This window comes from Labrus mixtus, chromosome 4 (genome assembly GCF_963584025.1).
Source record: "Labrus mixtus chromosome 4, fLabMix1.1, whole genome shotgun sequence".
NCBI lineage: Eukaryota > Metazoa > Chordata > Actinopteri > Labriformes > Labridae > Labrus > Labrus mixtus.
In genome coordinates, this window is record NC_083615.1 from 31,101,868 (window position 1) to 31,120,996 (window position 19,129).

Sequence of the window (19,129 nt, forward strand, 5' to 3'; positions counted from 1 at the left end):
TATATTAGATATGATCAATTTGTCTTTACTGGCAGGCTATGTACCCCAGACATTTAAAGTAGCGGTAATCAAACCTCTACTTAAAAAGCCTACTCTGGACTCAGGAACTCTGGCTAACTACAGGCCTATATCCAACCTTCCTTTTTTCTCGAAGATCCTGGAGAAGGTGGTAGCTAAACAGCTGTGTGACTTTCTCCATGACAACAGTTTATTTGAGGAGTTCCAGTCAGGATTTAGAGTCCACCATAGCACTGAGACTGCACTAGTTAGAGTTACAAACGATCTACTTCTAGCTTCAGACAGGGGACTTCTGTCTGTGCTCGTCTTGTTAGATCTTAGTGCTGCTTTTGACACCATTGACCATCGGATCCTGTTGTACAGACTGGAGCATTTGCTTGGAATTACAGGGACTGCTTTAAGTTGGTTTGAATCCTACTTATCAGACCGATCTCAGTTTGTACATGTTAATGATGAGTCCTCTATGCACACTAAAGTTTGCCATGGAGTGCCACAAGGTTCAGTGCTTGGACCAATTCTCTTTACATTATATATGCTTCCTCTGGGAAATATTATGAGGAAACACTCCATACAGTTTCATTGTTATGCAGATGATACTCAGCTTTATGTATCAATGAAGCCCGATGGCACCAGTCAGTTATGTCAGCTAGAAACGTGCCTTAAGGACGTTAGGACCTGGATGACCAGAAATCTTTTGCTACTCAGACAAGACTGAAGTTATTGTGCTAGGCCCTAAGAACCTCAGAGAGACTTTTTCTAGTGATTTGACTGTCCTTAGTGACATCAGCCTGGCATCTAGCACCACTGTTAGGAATCTAGGAGTTCTTTTTGATCAAGATATGTCTTTTAGTTCTCACATCAGTCAAGTTTCAAGAACAGCCTACTTTCACCTTCGTAATATATCCAAGATCAGGAATATCCTGTCGCAAAATGATGCAGAAAAACTAGTTCATGCATTTGTTACCTCCAGACTGGATTATTGTAACTCTCTTTTGTCTGGGTGCTCTGGCAAATCTCTAAAGACTCTTCAACTGGTCCAGAATGCTGCAGCTCGTGTACTGACCAGAACCAGGAAATGGGACCACATCACTCCTGTCCTGGCTTCTCTGCACTGGCTCCCTATACAGTCTAGAATAGAATTCAAGATCCTTCTTCTCACCTACAAAGCTCTAAATGGCCAGGCACCATCTTACCTGAAGGAGCTACTAGTGCCGTACTGTCTCTCGTCGCGGTCCCGGAGTGCAGGCCTGCTGGTGGTACCTACAGTCTCCAAGTGTACTATGGGGGGTAAAGCCTTCAGTTATCGGGCTCCTCTCCTCTGGAACCGCCTTCCAGCCGGGGTCCGGGAGGCAGACACAGTCTGTATTTTTAAGAATAGACTTAAAACTTTCCTTTTTGATAAATCTTATAGTTAGGGCTGGTGCTGGTGTAGACCAGCTCTTAGTTATGCTGCTATAGGCTTAGACTACCGGGGGAACTGGCACCCTGAACTCCTCTCTCTCTCTCTGTGCATATACAGTACATCATATTACTGCATGTATCTATCTATAAATCTCAGTCACTAACCACCTACTTTCCTGGGAGCTCTTGAGCTCTCCTAGGCTCCTCAAGACCGTCGGTTGACGGCCTGCCAGAACAACCCCACATCCCCTCCCCTCCCCACCGGATTGCTGATGGACTTTTGCTGCTTTGCTAAAGTGCTCATGATGGATAGGCCGGATCTTTGTAACATACAAAAAAAATGTTACAAAAAGCAGGTAAAAGACCTTACTTATTGCTATATTACAAAGACCCGGCCTATCCATCATGAGCGCTTTAGCAAAGCAGCCAAAGTTACAGTGGTAAGAAAAAACTGTCTTATTAAAAGGCAGAAATTTTCGGCCGGATCCCCGACTCATGACGAAACAGCCTTCACAGGCCTAGACTGCGCCGGGCTTGGAAGGGGATAGGGGGAGAGATGGGATAAGATGCAGGAAGAGGGATAGGGAGCAAGGGGGTGGGGGGAGGCAAACCGTTCATCAACAATCTGGTGGGGGGGGGGGGGGGGGGGGGGTTGTTCTGGCAGGCCGTCAACCAACGATATAAGTTAGTAGCTATTCATGAAAGAGCTGGGTCTTTAGCTTTTTCTTAAAGGTGCAGAGGGACTCTGCAGATCAAATGGAGTTTGGAAGTTCATTCCACCACCGGGGGGCGACAGAGGAGAAGAGTCTAGTCAGAGACTTGTTGTGAAGGTGGGCGTAGTGGGGCGGGAGGGATATAGGAGTGCCATATACACTAAGTTTACCACCCCCTACTCGACTGACTTAAACAGACTCTGAGCAGGTCAACCTTTTTATAAACATTTTGATTTACAACTGGAAGGTCAGTGTGTCCCTGCAGGGAAAGAACCAACACATCATTGCACAAACAGGTGTATTTTAAAAGTAAGCAGCACAGATGCTTCTCACTTGTGTGTGTGTTACTCCTGAGACTGAATAAATAACACCTTTACATTCAGCCCACACTGCGACTCAGGACTAGTCTTAATAGGCAGCACGAACACGCTACAGCTCAAAACAGACGGATTACAGATCAGACCATTGGGAGATCTAGATGAGTATATAACATGTCTGTATACATTGAGTACAACACTAGAGAGGTTAAATGCACAATACTTCCCACAGAGGGTAAATTAATCTAAGAGTCTGAGATGATTATTGTACTGATACAATATAACAGCATGGCTCTTGCTCTTATCTGTGCCAATCTGTTAGTGGATGGGTCGGTCCACCACTTTGGTCCAGGCTGAATGATCTCAACAGCTATTGGATGGATACCAAAGCTTTCATCAAAAATTGATGTTTATTTTGAAACATGCCACACTCATATGGAAATGTTATATGCCCTTAACATGCAATATGCAACAATAAATGAGCATTTGACGATGCTGACTTAAGCATGATTATCAAGGCACCAGGATGTCTAGGCACAGCTTCAAACATCTCCATATATTGCTAAACCTTTTTAATTGCTGGAATCTGCTTTAAACATGAGTGTCAGTCAAATGTTTGCTCAACATATAGCGTGTCACATTTCTTCATTCACATCAGATTGTATTTATTAATATTACATTTTTATAATTTGTACATTTTCAGTGTTTTTTTCACCTTGTTTTACTGAACACAGAGTATGCATACCATTTCAAATCTCTCATTGCACCATTATCATTTGCAAATGTGTTTTTGAGAATTGCAAAAAAGGCCACGAGTGACACTGTAACACATGTTTTAGCCTGACAGAGGCTGATTACACCAAATGAGAACATTTAATACTTAGCCCTCTCCTGATGAAACTTATGTGTGCTTGGTGAAAACAGATGAACAGCTTGTCCTTATTCAAACATCTGCCTCCACACATGACCTTCGTTTAAGGTTAGCAGATGAACCGCTTCCATAAAAACTACATGAGAAAGATTACAGCTCATCTTTTTTTCTTTTTTTTTTGGAAAAGCAAAAAAAACTCAAATTCACAAGAAAACTGAAACTGCAGTCACAAAGTGTTCATGTAACTAATGTATGTAACTGACCTGTATTTATGCAACCATACTAACAAGAACCAAATGTTTGTTGACCCTGAAGCCTTAATATGCAGCAGTTTGGAATATATACTCTTTACTAGAGCCCGACCGATTAATCATCCAGCCGAATATCATCCAATATCAACATATCCAGAGACTATCTGTGCAGATATACGCCAATATTACTGGATTTATTCACCAGACAAATAACATTTAATTTGACTGTCATTGTATCACACTAGCAGTTCTCTTTCTGGCTGTCACCAGAAGAGTGTGCTTTATGGATTACAACAAACATCACTCTACAGAGAGTCAAGCAGTGATGCACGTACATGCACAGTTACTTTCCAGTTGAGTGACCATCTTGTCTTTGTTATCTTTTCAACAAGTGTATCAACACAATAAGTGTGTATATCTATCTATCTCTACACATCAAAGATAGATCTAGGAAAGATATCGGAAAAATATATCAGTATCAGATTTTTTTCTCTGCCTAATATCGGTATCACCCCCCCCCCCAAAATAACCACATCTGTCGGGCCCTTCTCTTTACTAGGGTTCTGAAGGTTTACTTCTTTTATGAAATTGAGATGATAAACATAAGACCACAGTTATATTTAGAAATAAATATGACAAATAAACAGCTGTGTTTAAGTTCCATTGTTGACTTTCCAGTTCCATTTAAGAAACAGAAAGATTTGCAGGTCCCTGAAACAGAAGTGTTCAAGAAATTAAACCTGTCTGGGCACACATTCAGACGTCTGCTGGTTTGAGTTGATCAGGGTGTAAAATAGAAATGCTGATGAGATACAGTAGAATGCATTTTTGATTTGCCTTTTGTCCAAGTTCTCTTATTTTAGTTGAAATATGTGCTTAAGCTATATTTTCTGTGTCTCCTGTTGTTTTCCCTCCCTATCTCCTCCTCTCTCCTGCCCTCCCCCTTTCCCACCCTTCCTTAAAGTCAGGTTGTGTTTGAGTTTAAATACTTTGTCGCTGTGTTTTTCTGTGTATAGGTGTAGAGGGTATTGCCCAGGCCTACTCTGCTTGCCTCCCTCACATTCGCTTCTACGGCCCGACAAACTTTGCTCCGATCATCAACCATGTAGCACGTTTCGCTGCCCAGGCGCTCCAACAAGAGAAAGCAGCGGTAGGTGAAACAACTCACCCATTCTTTTTTCTGCATTTTCATGTTGAAGTTATTCTTCCAGTTGTTCATTATAATGCAGACTGGAAAGACTGCATGCATCCATTCTCATATCTCAACTTTATAAGTGATGTAGTTGACAATTGCCAAACACAGCTGATGACCCTACTCATAGACACTACCAACCCATGCCTTTAAACAGCTTATGCAGAAAAAAATGTCTCCCCCTGTGGACAAGTCTATTGTGGAAAATGCCTGTGTGTCAACCATTGGTGTTGGGAAGAAAAACTGGAGATCAAAATGGAAATGGTGTTTTTGTTTAATAAGAAGTGAGCATAACATGATGCATGGCTGTTCTGTTTCAGGAGCTTCTCCTCTCAAATTTAAGAAAAAACAACTTTTTCATTGGAAAGGGTTTCTGTACTTGATTTTAACCAGCCTGATATTAATAGGTTTACTGAAGACCTACACGTGGTTCAAACTACATTAAGATATAAGCTATTGAAGAGGTCTCGTGTTTTTTTATGAATCTGTAGCCCTGATGAATTTAAAGCTTTTCATGCATACCCCTCTTAGCGACTCATACCTTTTCAATAGCTTCTAAGTTGGATCCCCACACTGAAGAGCAGCAGAGGGACACTTTCTTTTCAACAGTTTTTAAAACATTTTTCAACACCCATGCAGCACTCCATGCATCTGCCTTTAGACTGCACATTAAGATATACTCATACCGTATTGTTGCTTGTCACATTAAGAAAAAGGGCACTTTAGCTCACTGCTTATCAGCTACTATTGGTTTGACAAGTCCTTACAGGTAACCTAACCGAAAACATAAACGCAATAAATTACATGCAGATTTATGTCAGAAAAGAGTTCTTCCTGTTGAAACAGTGAATACAGAGTAGTGCATTCATAACTTCAAAGTTCACAGATTGTTAAATGCTGTCATATCCTCCTCACAAAGTCTTCTCACTGCTTTTAAAACCCGATTTCTTCCCTCATCGCTAACTCCCTCTGTAAATGTCTCTGACACATCACATTCTACATTCTCAGCCTCACCTTTAGGCTACGTGATGTCATTTTCTTAAATCAATTCTTAAGGCGGGTTTCATTGGTCTATCTATTCTAACTACTGGGTAACCTTGTCCTTTGAGCTTTCTACTCCCTGCGGTGGTTTGCTGGCCAGACTACTGTATTTCAGTGATCTGAGCAGATCTGAGCTGAGCCTCTGGGACACCATGCACCCTCTCTCCCTCTCTGTCTCACTCAGTACATTCACATGCACAGTTATGTCGAGCATAGGTTTTAGCTGTAATGTGCCATTTAATTAGACCACTGTCCTTGTCCCAGTATCTACAATCTACACACAGGTAAGCAAGCGGCAAACTGGTTGTATGTTGAACCATGGACATCTTTACAGCTCTATGTGTCTCCTAGTCTTTCCAAAAATCTGTGGTTCTCGCTCTGGCACTCGCTATGTTGATACCTTTGTCTTGTTTTCTTCCTGGCTTTCCTCCACACGTTTAAGCTGTTCAGCTCGCAGGTCAAAGCCTGGCGTGGGAACTGTGGAGCTCGTGCAGAATGCCTCAGCCACATTGGGGCCGACTGTCGAGCGTACATGCAAGAGTAGATCGAACCCAATTATATATATCTAGGTTTGTGAGTGGGACTTTGAGAAGTTCAACATAGTCCAATACTGACTAACACATTTACACATATTTTAAAAGTAACTTTTGAATCGGACTAACATAGTACATCAACTTTATTTAACAAACATGCTGAGTGTGTCTGTTGTCATTTACTGTTCAGTCGTATTTCAACACAGACAAAGGTGGGATCATGGTGGTTCTAATGATGACAAATTACCTCCTACCTACCTAATTTATTATTATAATTATTATTATTATTGTTATTATAAATTAAACATAAGTATACCTCTAGATAAGGCCCATCAGTGGTGCCTGCCTGGCAGTTCAGTGTTTCCTCATAGTTTATTTACTCTGTTTAGCTGCTTGACGGCTGACTGGACAAACATGGGTGTGCATCTGTTGGCCCAGACTCCTGCATGTTGCCCACAGTGTCAGGGAGGAGGCTTACATTATCTCTTTCCTGCATCCACCCTGCCTCATTTTATTCGGCGGTTGGTTCACCAGTCTTGTTATTCAGACTGGTATGTGGATTGCCTGAACAATGATACAGACGCTCATACTCTCAAAGTTTTTGAAGCCAAATGACTTCAGCCATCACCTGACTTTTTGTTTTTGAATCGACGGGAGGTTTATTTTGGAAAGGCATATTTCCAAAGCTCACTGAATGGTTAGTGTCGTTTCAACTGGAATGCCAGTTTGCTTTGACACCAGACAGTTTTGTCAAAATAAAAATAAATCTAATTTCTAAAGAAACAGTGCAATTCAAGATTGTACTCTTTATAAGAGATAAATGTTGCCTAAGGGCCACTGTACCAGGTTCATAGTTGTATGGATCATGTTCAAGTAATAATTAGACAATAAGACATTATTACATCTCTTCACTGATTTATTTTCTTTGAATTACAGAAAAATGTATACAATTAAGGTTTGTATTATTTAAAAAAAACATGGCTAATGAGAGTAAACAATGATTTAAATGGTGTCCTCGAGCTGTCCTCCAGTAAAAAGACTTTCAATGCTGAGCCCAATCAAAGGTGTCTTTTAGGAATATAACACTCAATGAATGCTCTGTGTGGTCTTTCTCTGAGTGAGAGGTCAGGTGAAGGAGAGACAGCATCAACATGTGTGCACTTTACACTGTCTGTGCAGGGAGAAAAAAACAGCTGCCTTAAGCACAAGTCGTCTGTTTGGCTTTAGAAACCTTTTCTTTTTTTTTTTTTTAACAAGGATGTGGCTTCCTCTGGTTTGGCCTGATAGCTTTTGTTTTATGAACCACTGCAATGAAATCTGTGTTATTTGGGAATTAGTTGTATGCTAACTTTAGGGGGTGTGACTCAACTTTAAAAAAAGAAAAAAGACAAAAAAAAGCTATTTATTATCAATTTAGCAAATGGGCTGTTTTTGTATGACCTAATGATGATATGATAACTATTAATTAGAAACTGTTTTAAAAAAGTGCATTTTGGCACATAACAGTAGGACACCATGACAACATTATTTGAGCTTCAGAGTGATGGTGAAGGTATGTTCCCAGTTGGATGTGGTGAGTGCTGCAGCAGGATCATGTCAAACCAGTCGGTATATCTTCAGTGAATTTCAACCATTCATTTTTCACAGCAGGAAACTGACAGGAATCAGAAAAGGTAATTCTGTGACAGACTGGGTTCATCCAAAAAACTAAACCCAAACAGGTAGGGAAGACAAAAAACAAGGAACACTGGTGTGACATATAACTTTATTTGAGGTCATCCATGCAAACATGTAGAGATGTACTTTTAGATTTATCAACTTTTCAGCAAATGGCACAAGGTGTCCTAAATCTGGAGAGAGTGCAGTGGCTGGGTATCATTATGCTCCCACAGGGCTTTTTGTCCTTAATTGTACCCTGTCCACCCTTTTGTTTCTGTAAGGACATGATTATAGACCTTTTTTGTTTTATGTTACAGGGAGTTCACACAGGGGTGAAACATAGAGAGGAATAACAGTTCATTAGATGAAGTGTGTTCGGACCACATGCTACACCGCTGGTTGGAATTGTGTGTGTGTGTGTGTGTGTGTGTGTGTTATTGTGTTGGGGAAAGCGAGTGGTGTTGTAGGCTGCAAAAATTGGCTGATCCATCCTGTGCCTCAGTCTTCCTCAGATAATGAGAGAACCTGTGACTGCAGACTGTAGAACTTTGTACTCACATGCACGCGCTGCAGGCCAGTGCAGTGTGTGTGCAGGCCTCAGTGTGTGAGCGACCCTGTCTGTCTGTGTGATAATGATTCTCTAATGAGCGCTGCTGTTAGCACATTAAAGAGACAGGCTTTGGAGCCCTCCCTGTGTGTGTGTGTGTGTGTGTGTGTGTGTGTGTGTGTGTGTGTGTGTGTGTGTGTGTGTGTGTGTGTGTGTGTGTGTGTGTGTGTGTGTGTGTGTGTGTGTGTGTGTGTGTGTGTGTGTGTGTGTGTGTGTGTGTGTGTGTGTGTGTGTGTGTGTGTGTGACGACGAAGCATGAATTTGTTCCTTGCAGAAATCAGTTTGAGTCGTCACATTGTCTGTTCTTGTCACAGGATAAGCATTCACAGTCTGGTTTGCAGAAGCAAGTTCCCGGTAGTGGTGTGATGCTTGGCTAACATTTACAAATGTCTGTAAAATGTCCATCCCCTTTGTGTACTCAATTTCTCTCTCTCATACTCAGCCTCTGGTCTCTTCACTCTTTGTTTGGTCTTAGACCCTCCAAAAAACTAAATCAGTGGATACCAAAAATCATGGATCTAATCTTTTACATGTCCAAACTGCTAGCATGTTAAACACATAAAACTGCAGCTGCAAGAGCACCGTTACACTTCAGGTAGGTTTTATCAGCAAAGCAAAAAGAAGAGCAAGTAGAAGCGCAGTTAAAAAAAAAAATATATATATTATTATACTAGGATAAGCCCCTTGAGGTGTATCACCTCATTTTCAAATCACATTTTTCATGTGTTAAAACATATATATTGTCACGTTCAGGGAAAACACAAGGAACTGGACCCACGTGCAGAATTAACTAAAGATATTTAATAAACAAAAAGGCCAAAGGCAAACAAAAACTTTCTTCAAAAGCCAAAAAGTCAAAAAGCACAGGAAAATACTTAAAACACAGGTAAGCAGAGGTCTGGCATAGGACATGGGAAACAACATATGACAAACAATGATCTGACACAGAGGGGAAGAAACACAGAGACTAAATAGACAAGGGAGTAATCAGACACAGGTGAGACTAACAAGACACAGGTGAAGACAATGAGGGCAATCACACTGGAGGGAAACACACAGAGGAAGGAATGAACACAAGACAACACTGAGGACAACTACAAAATAAATACATGAAACACTGAATACTAAACTAGGAAACACCAGGGAAGAATGAGACCTGAAAGATAAATACATCTAAACTGTGAAAAACTAAACTAACAGAACAAATCATGACACATATTTACATATATGTTTATATATATATGTACAGGGTTTAAAATAATGAGCATGCATCAGCAAATTGCAGTCTAAAGACAAATCTTGGTTCCTTTCCAGCCTCATTTAGTGCAAAGTGTACACTGTTGTCCCATTCTTTTGATCTCTTCATCCTGTTTTTCTCTGGATTTTCTTTTTTTTTACTTCCATGGTTTTTCTACAGGAACAGATGGTGTGCAGTCATATGAATGGAGCCCAACCTGCTGTAAAGCAGGAAAGCTTTCATTCTGGTTTCTATTTTCCTCCCTCCATTACTGTTCTGTTTATCTCTCTGTTTTTCTTCTGGACTCATTCCCTGTCTCCTCTTCACTGTCATTCCTGACACTCTTTGAAATGCTCTTTGTTATATTTTACTTCATTTCTCCCTCGGCTCTGTTTTTCTCCTATCAGTCCTTTACACCTCCCAAACAGTGTGTCACTCTCCTGACAGCACACTCATCATGATAACTCATTTTCTTGCTGCAGATTTATTTTACTGTAACTTTTGGAGAGATTTAAGTTTTACCAGTAACATATTGTGAAAATGTAATCTTCAATGTGTTTCCTGTTTCCCTTTTCTTCTTCCTACATCAATCCCTTCTCCGCTTTGCAGCAGTACTTCACTCTCCTGATCATAACAGATGGAGTCATCAGCGATATGGACGAGACGCGTGACGCCATCGTACAGGCTTCAAAGCTACCCATGTCCATCATCATCATCGGGGTGGGCAATGCTGACTTTGCCGCCATGGAGTTCTTGGATGGTGACGCCAGCGTTTTGAGGTCCAACTCAGGAGAGGAGGCTGTCCGGGACATCGTGCAGTTTGTTCCTTTCCGGGATTTCCGCAATGTAAGTAATAGTGTCAGGCTGTGAAAAAGAGAGCGAGATTAAAGAAGGGACTTAATGGTTAAAGTGGACTGCAACAATAAAAGTGCACTTCAGCAAAAACATGAATGCACATGTAAAAGAAATACACATAAACAGATTTTTAAAAGTCCAGTCTGATGTTACTCTTTTGATCAAATTGAAATTCAAATCTTAAATTTGTGTCACAGTTAAATTATTCTGAGATTCTTTTGCAGTTTGATGGTTAATTTGCACTGAATGTGAAGTGAAAACACATTGTAAATACCTTGAATAGGAAATAAGGACAAAAATATTAACAACCAAAGTCAAATCCATTAAAGGCTTTATATGTGATTTTTCACACTTAAATGTAATATAAATCAAGTATATCCTCTGAAGTATATCCTCTGAAAATAACTCTGTGAGTCATGACTGTCTATAATGGGTGTAACACCCGAGTCCCACTGTCTGTGATGTTTTCAGAGTTTTCAGAGTCCTATCTTCAGTTTGTTTACATCGTTGGGACGGCTGGCTGACTCCTCCCCTCGTGTATAAAAGTTGTTTAATTGAGGGACTAGAGAAAAGAAGAATAACATACTGTACTCACTGATTAACTGTGTTTCTAGATCACGCTCATTTCAGGTAAATTTACATGCAGTGTGAAGATACAAGCATAATAAAGATTGATAGCATTAGCATGCTAACACAACAATGCAGCGCGAGTTGTTTTGGTTTCATGCTGGTGCTCAAGGGCGACATCTGCTGGATCAAAAAATCACATATAAAGCCTTTAAAGAGAGTTCTGACAGAAGAGCAAAGACAAATATATGATGTGACATAACCAAGCAGTAACCTCTGGTGTTGAAAAATGAAGCCAATGCTGAAGTGCAAAATCCTGCAGTTTGTCGAGGGTCCACTAGAGGCTGACTGCAGAAGCACAGGACGTCACATACACACCTCATTCAGTAAAGCTCGTTTTACAGCAGAGGTGAACATGTTTACAGCCTGGAACTAAAAAAATTAAATAGGTCTGATTGGTTATTGTCCTCATGGACACACACTGTACAGGGGGTTGAGTTTTTTTTAACACATTTGCTTTGATTTTATGAACAGATGGGTGACATCACTCATGCTTCGTCCATTAATATTTACAGTCTTTGGACATAACCCAACGATGAACCACTTTTCATGTAGAGCCCCCGAGCTTATGGACTCGTAATTCAAAAAATTACTTTTGCTTTTAAGAAAATGTTTTTCAATCCACTGGTAAAAAAATCCCATTGGGAAAATATGCAGATGAAACTGTTTGGTGACTTAAAATGGGAATTCAGTGAAGTGCTTTAGTAAATGGATCTAGTTTGCTTACATCCGTGCAGGTTCCTCAGGAGAACTTTATAATGCATGAATAATATTCAGAAAAACATGCATTAATGTCTTCACATAAGAAAGTCATCATATACTCTAACAACCAAACCGGTTCTCTGGAAGTTTGAATCATCATTGTCACCATTTGCCAAGATTTCACTTAATGTTTCAGCTCGCTGTTTTGGTCTGCAGAGTAACGTGGACTCCTTCTTAGCTCTGCCGTACAGTCTTTACCCAGCGGTATGCCATGCCGTCTGAGTGTGTCTGTGTTACCAAACGGCAACCTGTTGGTACTAGATTGTGGCACACACACTACACACCACAAATACAGGGTCTGCTAGATAAGGAGAGCTGCCTGCTTATCTCAGACATGGCAGAGACACTGAGAAACGTGTTATGTGCTGTACTGATAAGTGCACGTACTATTCATGTAAAAAAAAAAAAGTAATGCTGGAAGTATGCTGCAGGTGAGCACATGGGCTAATTAGTGGGAGGGAATCATGGGCACATTGTGTGCATGGATGATTTTTTATGTGACGTTTGTATTTTTATATTGTGTGAGTTTGTGTGAGTGGGCTGCTGGTGGGCGAGCTGACTTCCTTTGTAGTAGGAGGAACAGACAGTGCTTTCTGGCTTCATTCCAGTTTGTTGTGAGCGTACGAGACAGCAACAGACATTACAGAGGGGAAGAGGGAGAAATGAAGCTGTGACTGAAAGGAAACAAAATAATGAGAGTGTCCTGAAATAATATGCTGTGTTGGCAGGCGCTAGTTGCAAACTATTATCTCTACGACGTAGTTATAAGACCCCCCATGTAATCAACGTTTATAAACCACCTTCAACGTTACATGTATGAAGCAAAGAAACATGCAGCTTCAGTTCTGTTACTCTGCTCAGAGCCGTAATACAAAGGGTTTAAAAAAGACACAGAAGAAGCTTTAAGAGAAGAACAACTCCATCCTTACCTCTACTGGGAGCCAGAACAGTGGAGGTATAAACTGGTTGGTGGGGGTTTTCAACAAGTTATGTTTATGCAGAATTAAGAACAAATTCAAATTCAATAAGAAATCCGCAATTCTATAGTTGGAACAGGACTAGGGTTGCCACCTTCCAAGCAGAAAAATAAAGGACACCCCTCAGCGGTGTGCAACTAGGCAGAGGCCTGACCACCTGCCCAACGGTGGGGTGGGGCACAAGTTGTGGTGAATCATGATTTAAAACATTGTTTTAATGAAGTAATAAGAGTCATACTTAAAGTTTTAAGTGCTTTATTAACACTTTTTTTTCTGAAATAATTTACAAACGTAAAACTTCAGTGTAAAGGCAGATACAGTAATGTATGCACAATGAAATGCAGCTAACAGGACGTCAGCAGATGATTACTACTAGCTAGGCCTATCTAATTTACAACTTAACTTAAAGTTCAAATAAAGTTATTCACTTTTTTAGCATTAATTCATTAACAGAGTATTATTGAAGTGCTTTTGACACTGCTGTATCATAGAGGGGAGGATGACAGATTTTTAATTAAATAAACAGTACGAATTGAATAGTATTTTTATTCATTTATTCTGTCCTTCTGTCTGTCGTTTTTTTGTTTTCTCATGAAATCATGAATGATACTATTAATATGGTTTTGAACTATTTTATTATTTTATTAATTAAGTGTCTACTGTCGATATATTGATGTTGTATTGATGATATCTCGCCCAGGCCATACTGTGAATACAGATTTGGCTAAAATAAATGTCATCTTCTTGTTTTATGTACCGAAAAATGTTCACACTATCCAAACTATACTGGAATAACCTATCTATAAACATCGGAGAAAATATATTAAGTAGGCCTACAATAGTTTCCTTTACATTATATTCATTTTCACTGACACTGTCAAGCCAGACATTACTTTCTACTCACGTCTGTATTTCTGCATCCGTTTAACAAACAAACGGACGCTCTGAGGAGGCGGGAACTAGCCGGCTGAATCGGGCTGAATGATGCTGAGTTCAAGGCATCTTGGAAATACGGGACAAACCGCGTCCCGTACTGATTCAAAACGGGACGCAATATCAAAGTGTAAAATACGGGATGATTCCGTATTTTACGGGACGGGTGGCAACCCTAAACGGGACGTGTCTGGTCACTGCGCCCGCAACCTGTTTATCGTTGCCATGGAAACACAGGATGTTATGTCAAAGACCGTCACATAAGGAAGTGGGAATTGCTCCTGAAAACTGCCGTACTGTTGCTTGTTCATTGTTTCCATCGAGGGGGGAGTAGTAGAGCGGACCATGATTCCCCGCCAGCCTCAACGTCATCTTTTTTTATTATAATGATTGATTGAGAGCCCCCTGGTGGCGGAATCTTCACATTGTGCCTTTAAGTCTGGTATCAAAATAAACACTGAAAAAGATTCATCACCTTCATGTGGACTAAACAGCTCGGTGCACAAGAGCTCATCTCTACACAGAGTAGAGGTCCAGAAGCCTTTTCTCCACATTTAGATGCACAACAAGATCAAACCGCATGGGGGCCAGGACCAGCAGATCATATATGCTAATTATTTTGTGGATGGGGTGTTCAAACGGGGAAAACTGCGGACGCTGTTTCTGCACAATTCATGGCGCTATTATCCAGCGCTGTCCATTCTTAATTCATCAGGCCCTTAATGTACTTTCATTGAATACTACGTAAATATAGGAACATTAGTTTTAGACATGTAGACAGGATCTGGAAGAGACAAATCAGTGTAAAATTAGACATTAAGCACCCGCATATGGCAGTCGACTGAGGCTCTTTCAAACAAATCATCGAAGATTGGACTGTATGGGTCACCCCTAAAATCAAGAAGGAGAAACTTTGGAGCCAGTTCTTCCTTTGAAACAAGCGATTGATATTTCTGACTCAGTAGTCAGGTGACCTTTCCTGCATTTATTTATTTAATTTTATGTTTTAAGTCCGTGTCATAACCAACTTTTCTAAACAAGGAATGAGTTCTTGACATCAAACTCTGATGGAGTTGGCAACATGATGCGAGAGCTAGACTCACAAAGTCACTCAAATTAAGACCAAGACACTACAATTACCAGACCAGGATTCAGGTCTTAATTGGTCCCAAAATGCTCGTTGGGCCTCCTTCACCACCAGTTCCCTAGATTTTAGACTTGTTCTAAAGAAGTCTCTAGGAAATGGTTATTTAAAATGTTATTTAATGGTTTTAAAAAAACACAATACACAACCATTGTGCCCTGCATATCAGCATTAAAAATGTGCGTATGAAGGCTCTCGAGTTTCATAGACTTTCTTCTCTGCTGAGAATAAATCCCTGATTAGTTTGGTGAATATCAGAAATTTCTTGAAAACTGCGTGCGTGGGTTTTAAGATGAAATATCCTCTGAGGAACATTTTGTGAATGAGGCCTATTGTCTTTTATTTCTCTTGCAGTTAAATTCTCTCTCTCTCTCTTTTTTTTTTCTGTCAGGCACCCAAGGAGACCCTCGCCAAGTCAGTCCTGGCCGAGCTGCCTCAGCAGGTCACACAGTATTTTAAACAGCGAAATCTACCTCCCAGAAACACAGCATCAGAGTGAGACGCCCAGTGGAAGAAGAAGAAGAAGAAGAGAGCCCAGTCGCTGTGCTATTGATTGATTGTTTCTTCTCATTGGCAGCAAACTATACGAAAAAAAGGGAGCAAACTAGCCGTGAACAAGAATATGTTGTAGTTACCAGACTCCTTTAAGACATCCCTGCCATTAAATCAGTCATTACTGGTTAGAGAATGTGTGTTTCTTGTATTGAGCATACAGGTCTATGAAGGTATTGTGTTTAAAATGATTTATATCTAAAGTGATGGCAGGTGTTGTCAAATGATATATTTAAATATGCAGGTAAAACATTGGCCTTTTTTTTAGATACATTTAAAAAAAAAATCTGGTTTTTAGAGTGTACTTGTATTGCTTTTGCATGTGTGTGTCTTGTGATTGATACCACGTGGTACATACAAGTCTTTGGTGTGAAGTCTCCTCACTAAGCAGAACTTTTAGCAGTGGTTGAATGCCCCCTTTGTTGTCATACAGATCCTTTTCAGGTAGCGGATCTCGTGTGGTGAACTCACAGATTGAGCCTGACTAGTGTACTTTGTCTTCGCCCCCTGCTGCATTGTCAGCGGGGGAGGTTTTTTAAAAATATGTTGTTTTAAAAACCAGTAGTCCAACAGGGAGCTCTTTATGTTCCACTTAGCTTCTTTGGTTCAAGATGACAGAATCAGGTGAGGATGAGGATGTAGTGGCGACCGTAGCACTAACACAAGAAACATGTTGGATACTGTGTGAACTCATTCAGCCTTTGCTTGATATTGCAAATCCATCCATTCATCCATCCATTATCTATGCCGCTTATCCCGTTCAGGGTTACAGACGTTGATCCCAGCTGCAAATCCTTTGACTATTATTGACTTTGGTCTATCCTGCATGTTGCCAATATGTACTTACTGTTTACAAGCTGATGCTAACGATCACAAAGGCATGACTTTTGTTTTCCCTCCAGTGTGATATTTGTCAGATTTTGTAAATATTTTAAAGAGATTCTATCTAAGGGGGTCCTGTTAGAGCTATGTGGCACAGAGAGGGATGTTGGAGTTTTTAAACGTGGAATCACGTAGAAGAGGAGTTTCTGATACACAGATATCTCAAATGTATATTTATATGATGCTGTTCATGTTCTGATAAGCCAATGTTCGGACATGTTTTTAATGTACTTTTTATGCAGTGCTGAACTGTGTTCTTTAACTATTATTATGTGTATTACTGTGCATCTTTGTACTTCATGTATTGCTATTGATTTTATAAAGTTGTATCTCTGTCCACACTCAGGTTAATAAACTGAAGGAAATGTCACACGTCCTCAGCCTCGATGAATAGAAGATGATTACACCACTGAACTCTGTATATGATAATACAGCTTTAAAGAGACCCAAGGATTCAGAACAAATCACACACTAACAAAAGACAAAATGAATCACTGTGTAAAGTAGATGAGATAATGAAGGCAATGGTTGCCCGGGGTGACAGGATATAACTGAGGTCATAAGCTGAGTAGAACAGGTGGGTTTTCAGGAGTTTTTATGAGAATCTGAAGGCATGAGACATGATCTGGTATTTGAAATGATTTGTTTTCAATTTGTAGTCCAAGTATTGAGAAATCACCTTTAAACAGACTAGCTGCAAGCTAAATAGTAACATTCAAATACAATTTTATCTTTGTTTGAATCTTTATTAAGATATCTGCATGTGCAGATTAAAATAATGTTTTAGATGTTGTCTCAACTTTAACCACATTCACACAGATCAAGTTGCTTGTTTGTTTTTGAAGGTATAGTACGCAACTGTCAGAGTATATGTCCTATATGTTGCACTTAAGCTTTTGTCTACCAGGAAAAAACTTTTCTTTGGTCATACCTCAGCTGTCCCTCAGCACCGCTCCCTTAGTGGTCTGACCGAGTGCAGCTGTTCATAGGACTGATCTGGAATCTGATATGCAGCCCAAAGAAGATTAGGTCCTTTTTTTAAAATGTTTTTGAGACAAAAAAAAAAGTATTCTCATTGCTTGGAAAGTCAGCTGCACTCTTCTGATTCTGCAATCAGCATCCCGTCATTTGGGCAAAACAAAAATGATGAACAACTTTTAAGACTTTGAGTGACATAAACAAGCTGAATGAAGCACCATCAGTGTGAACACTGGGCAGAAGTGGCCTCTTCTGTAAGTGTTACTCAGCAATACATTTATTCATTATATAACGGATAGATACAAGCCATGTCTTCCATTTTCTTCCGCTAATCCAAGGTCTGTAGTGGTAGCAGCAGGGACAGTATGATTGATTGATATGTGACCAGTCAGACACAAAACAAACAAAATATAAAATGACCTCAAAAAGATGAAACTAAGAAACAGGTGGGTGGTGACAAAAACACTTACCGTCCTACTTACCAGGAAGAAAGGACCAAGTGGATTATTTTTGACAAATCGTAAGGCATTTTTTTTAAAAACACAGTGACAAATAAAAAACGTTCATCACTCTGCTTTTCTTGGCAGTTTATGGAGTTATTTGTGCTCTGGTTTACTGATGCAGATTTTAAGCAAACACTCTTTTGATTGCCTGATTACTAAGATGTGGTTTCTGGGCACAGATTTAAATTTGAATCAAGCCTGAAGTTGGTATACCTCAAAACTTAAACCCTGAATTTATTATGGTCACTCTTTTTACAGCTCTGGATCTATTGGTTAAACATTTGCCTTCTCCATGATGTCAGTGAACTGTCACAGACAAACAGAAAAAGATTTTTACTTACCATAAACACAAAATAATCTCAAGTCTTATCAGTTTTGAAAGGCTTTAAATCACTCCCATACTGTCACTAACCCACTCTGACAGACACTTTGTCCCCTAAAGAAAAATAAAAACCTTCGACTGACTCGTTACCGACACTCTGGGACGTCTGTACCTTTTGATTTCATCTCACCAAAGCATATATCCTGTTTTCAATCACAGTCAGCTAACTGAGCTCAGGGTAGATGTACATTTCTCCTGCCAAGATTTTTAATGAGGACTGAATACACTTCCCAGAATCCAATTAGCCGTGTTAGTTCAACTTCACACTCTTCTGATTTAACACATTCATTTCATGGCTCATGTAGGTCTGGGGTCTGCAGGGTCTTCTCAGATCTTTATACCCGTGGCTGAACGGCCACCTGGATGTTTAAGAAGGATAAAAACATGATCAGGATTTAGGAAAGACTCAATCCTCTGTTCCAGTCTTTCAAACCTGTGCAAACAACTTTCAATATAGACTTTAAATAATTCATTTTGCACCTCAGCTCATGAAGTCAACTGGACTCGAAACATAATCTTTTATTTTTTTCCAAAAAGACACACATCCACAACATGATGGTGCTGTCAAAGTCTATTTGCCCAAACAGTAGAAGCAATATGTTACATAAAATGTCCACTATTAATGGATTTTTTTTTCTTTTGTACAAAGAAATACAATTTGAATAGTTCTTAACCTAGGAGATGAGCAGACATT

The 19,129-nt window shown here is 39.9% G+C and overlaps 1 protein-coding gene across 2 annotated transcripts in view; it reads left to right on the forward strand.

Annotated features, from left to right (window-relative positions):
* The window catches only part of cpne2 (copine II), a 62,037-nt gene extending 45,095 nt beyond the window's left edge, over nucleotides 1-16,942 (forward strand). For both annotated transcript variants that reach the window (XM_061036895.1, XM_061036896.1), the window contains exons 14-16: nucleotides 4,588-4,721; nucleotides 10,450-10,686; nucleotides 15,530-16,942. In XM_061036895.1, coding sequence (XP_060892878.1) covers nucleotides 4,588-4,721; nucleotides 10,450-10,686; nucleotides 15,530-15,637 — 479 coding nt within the window. In that variant the 3' untranslated portion in view covers nucleotides 15,638-16,942. The remainder of the gene's footprint in view (nucleotides 1-4,587; nucleotides 4,722-10,449; nucleotides 10,687-15,529) is intronic.
* Nucleotides 16,943-19,129: the final 2,187 nt, after the last annotated feature.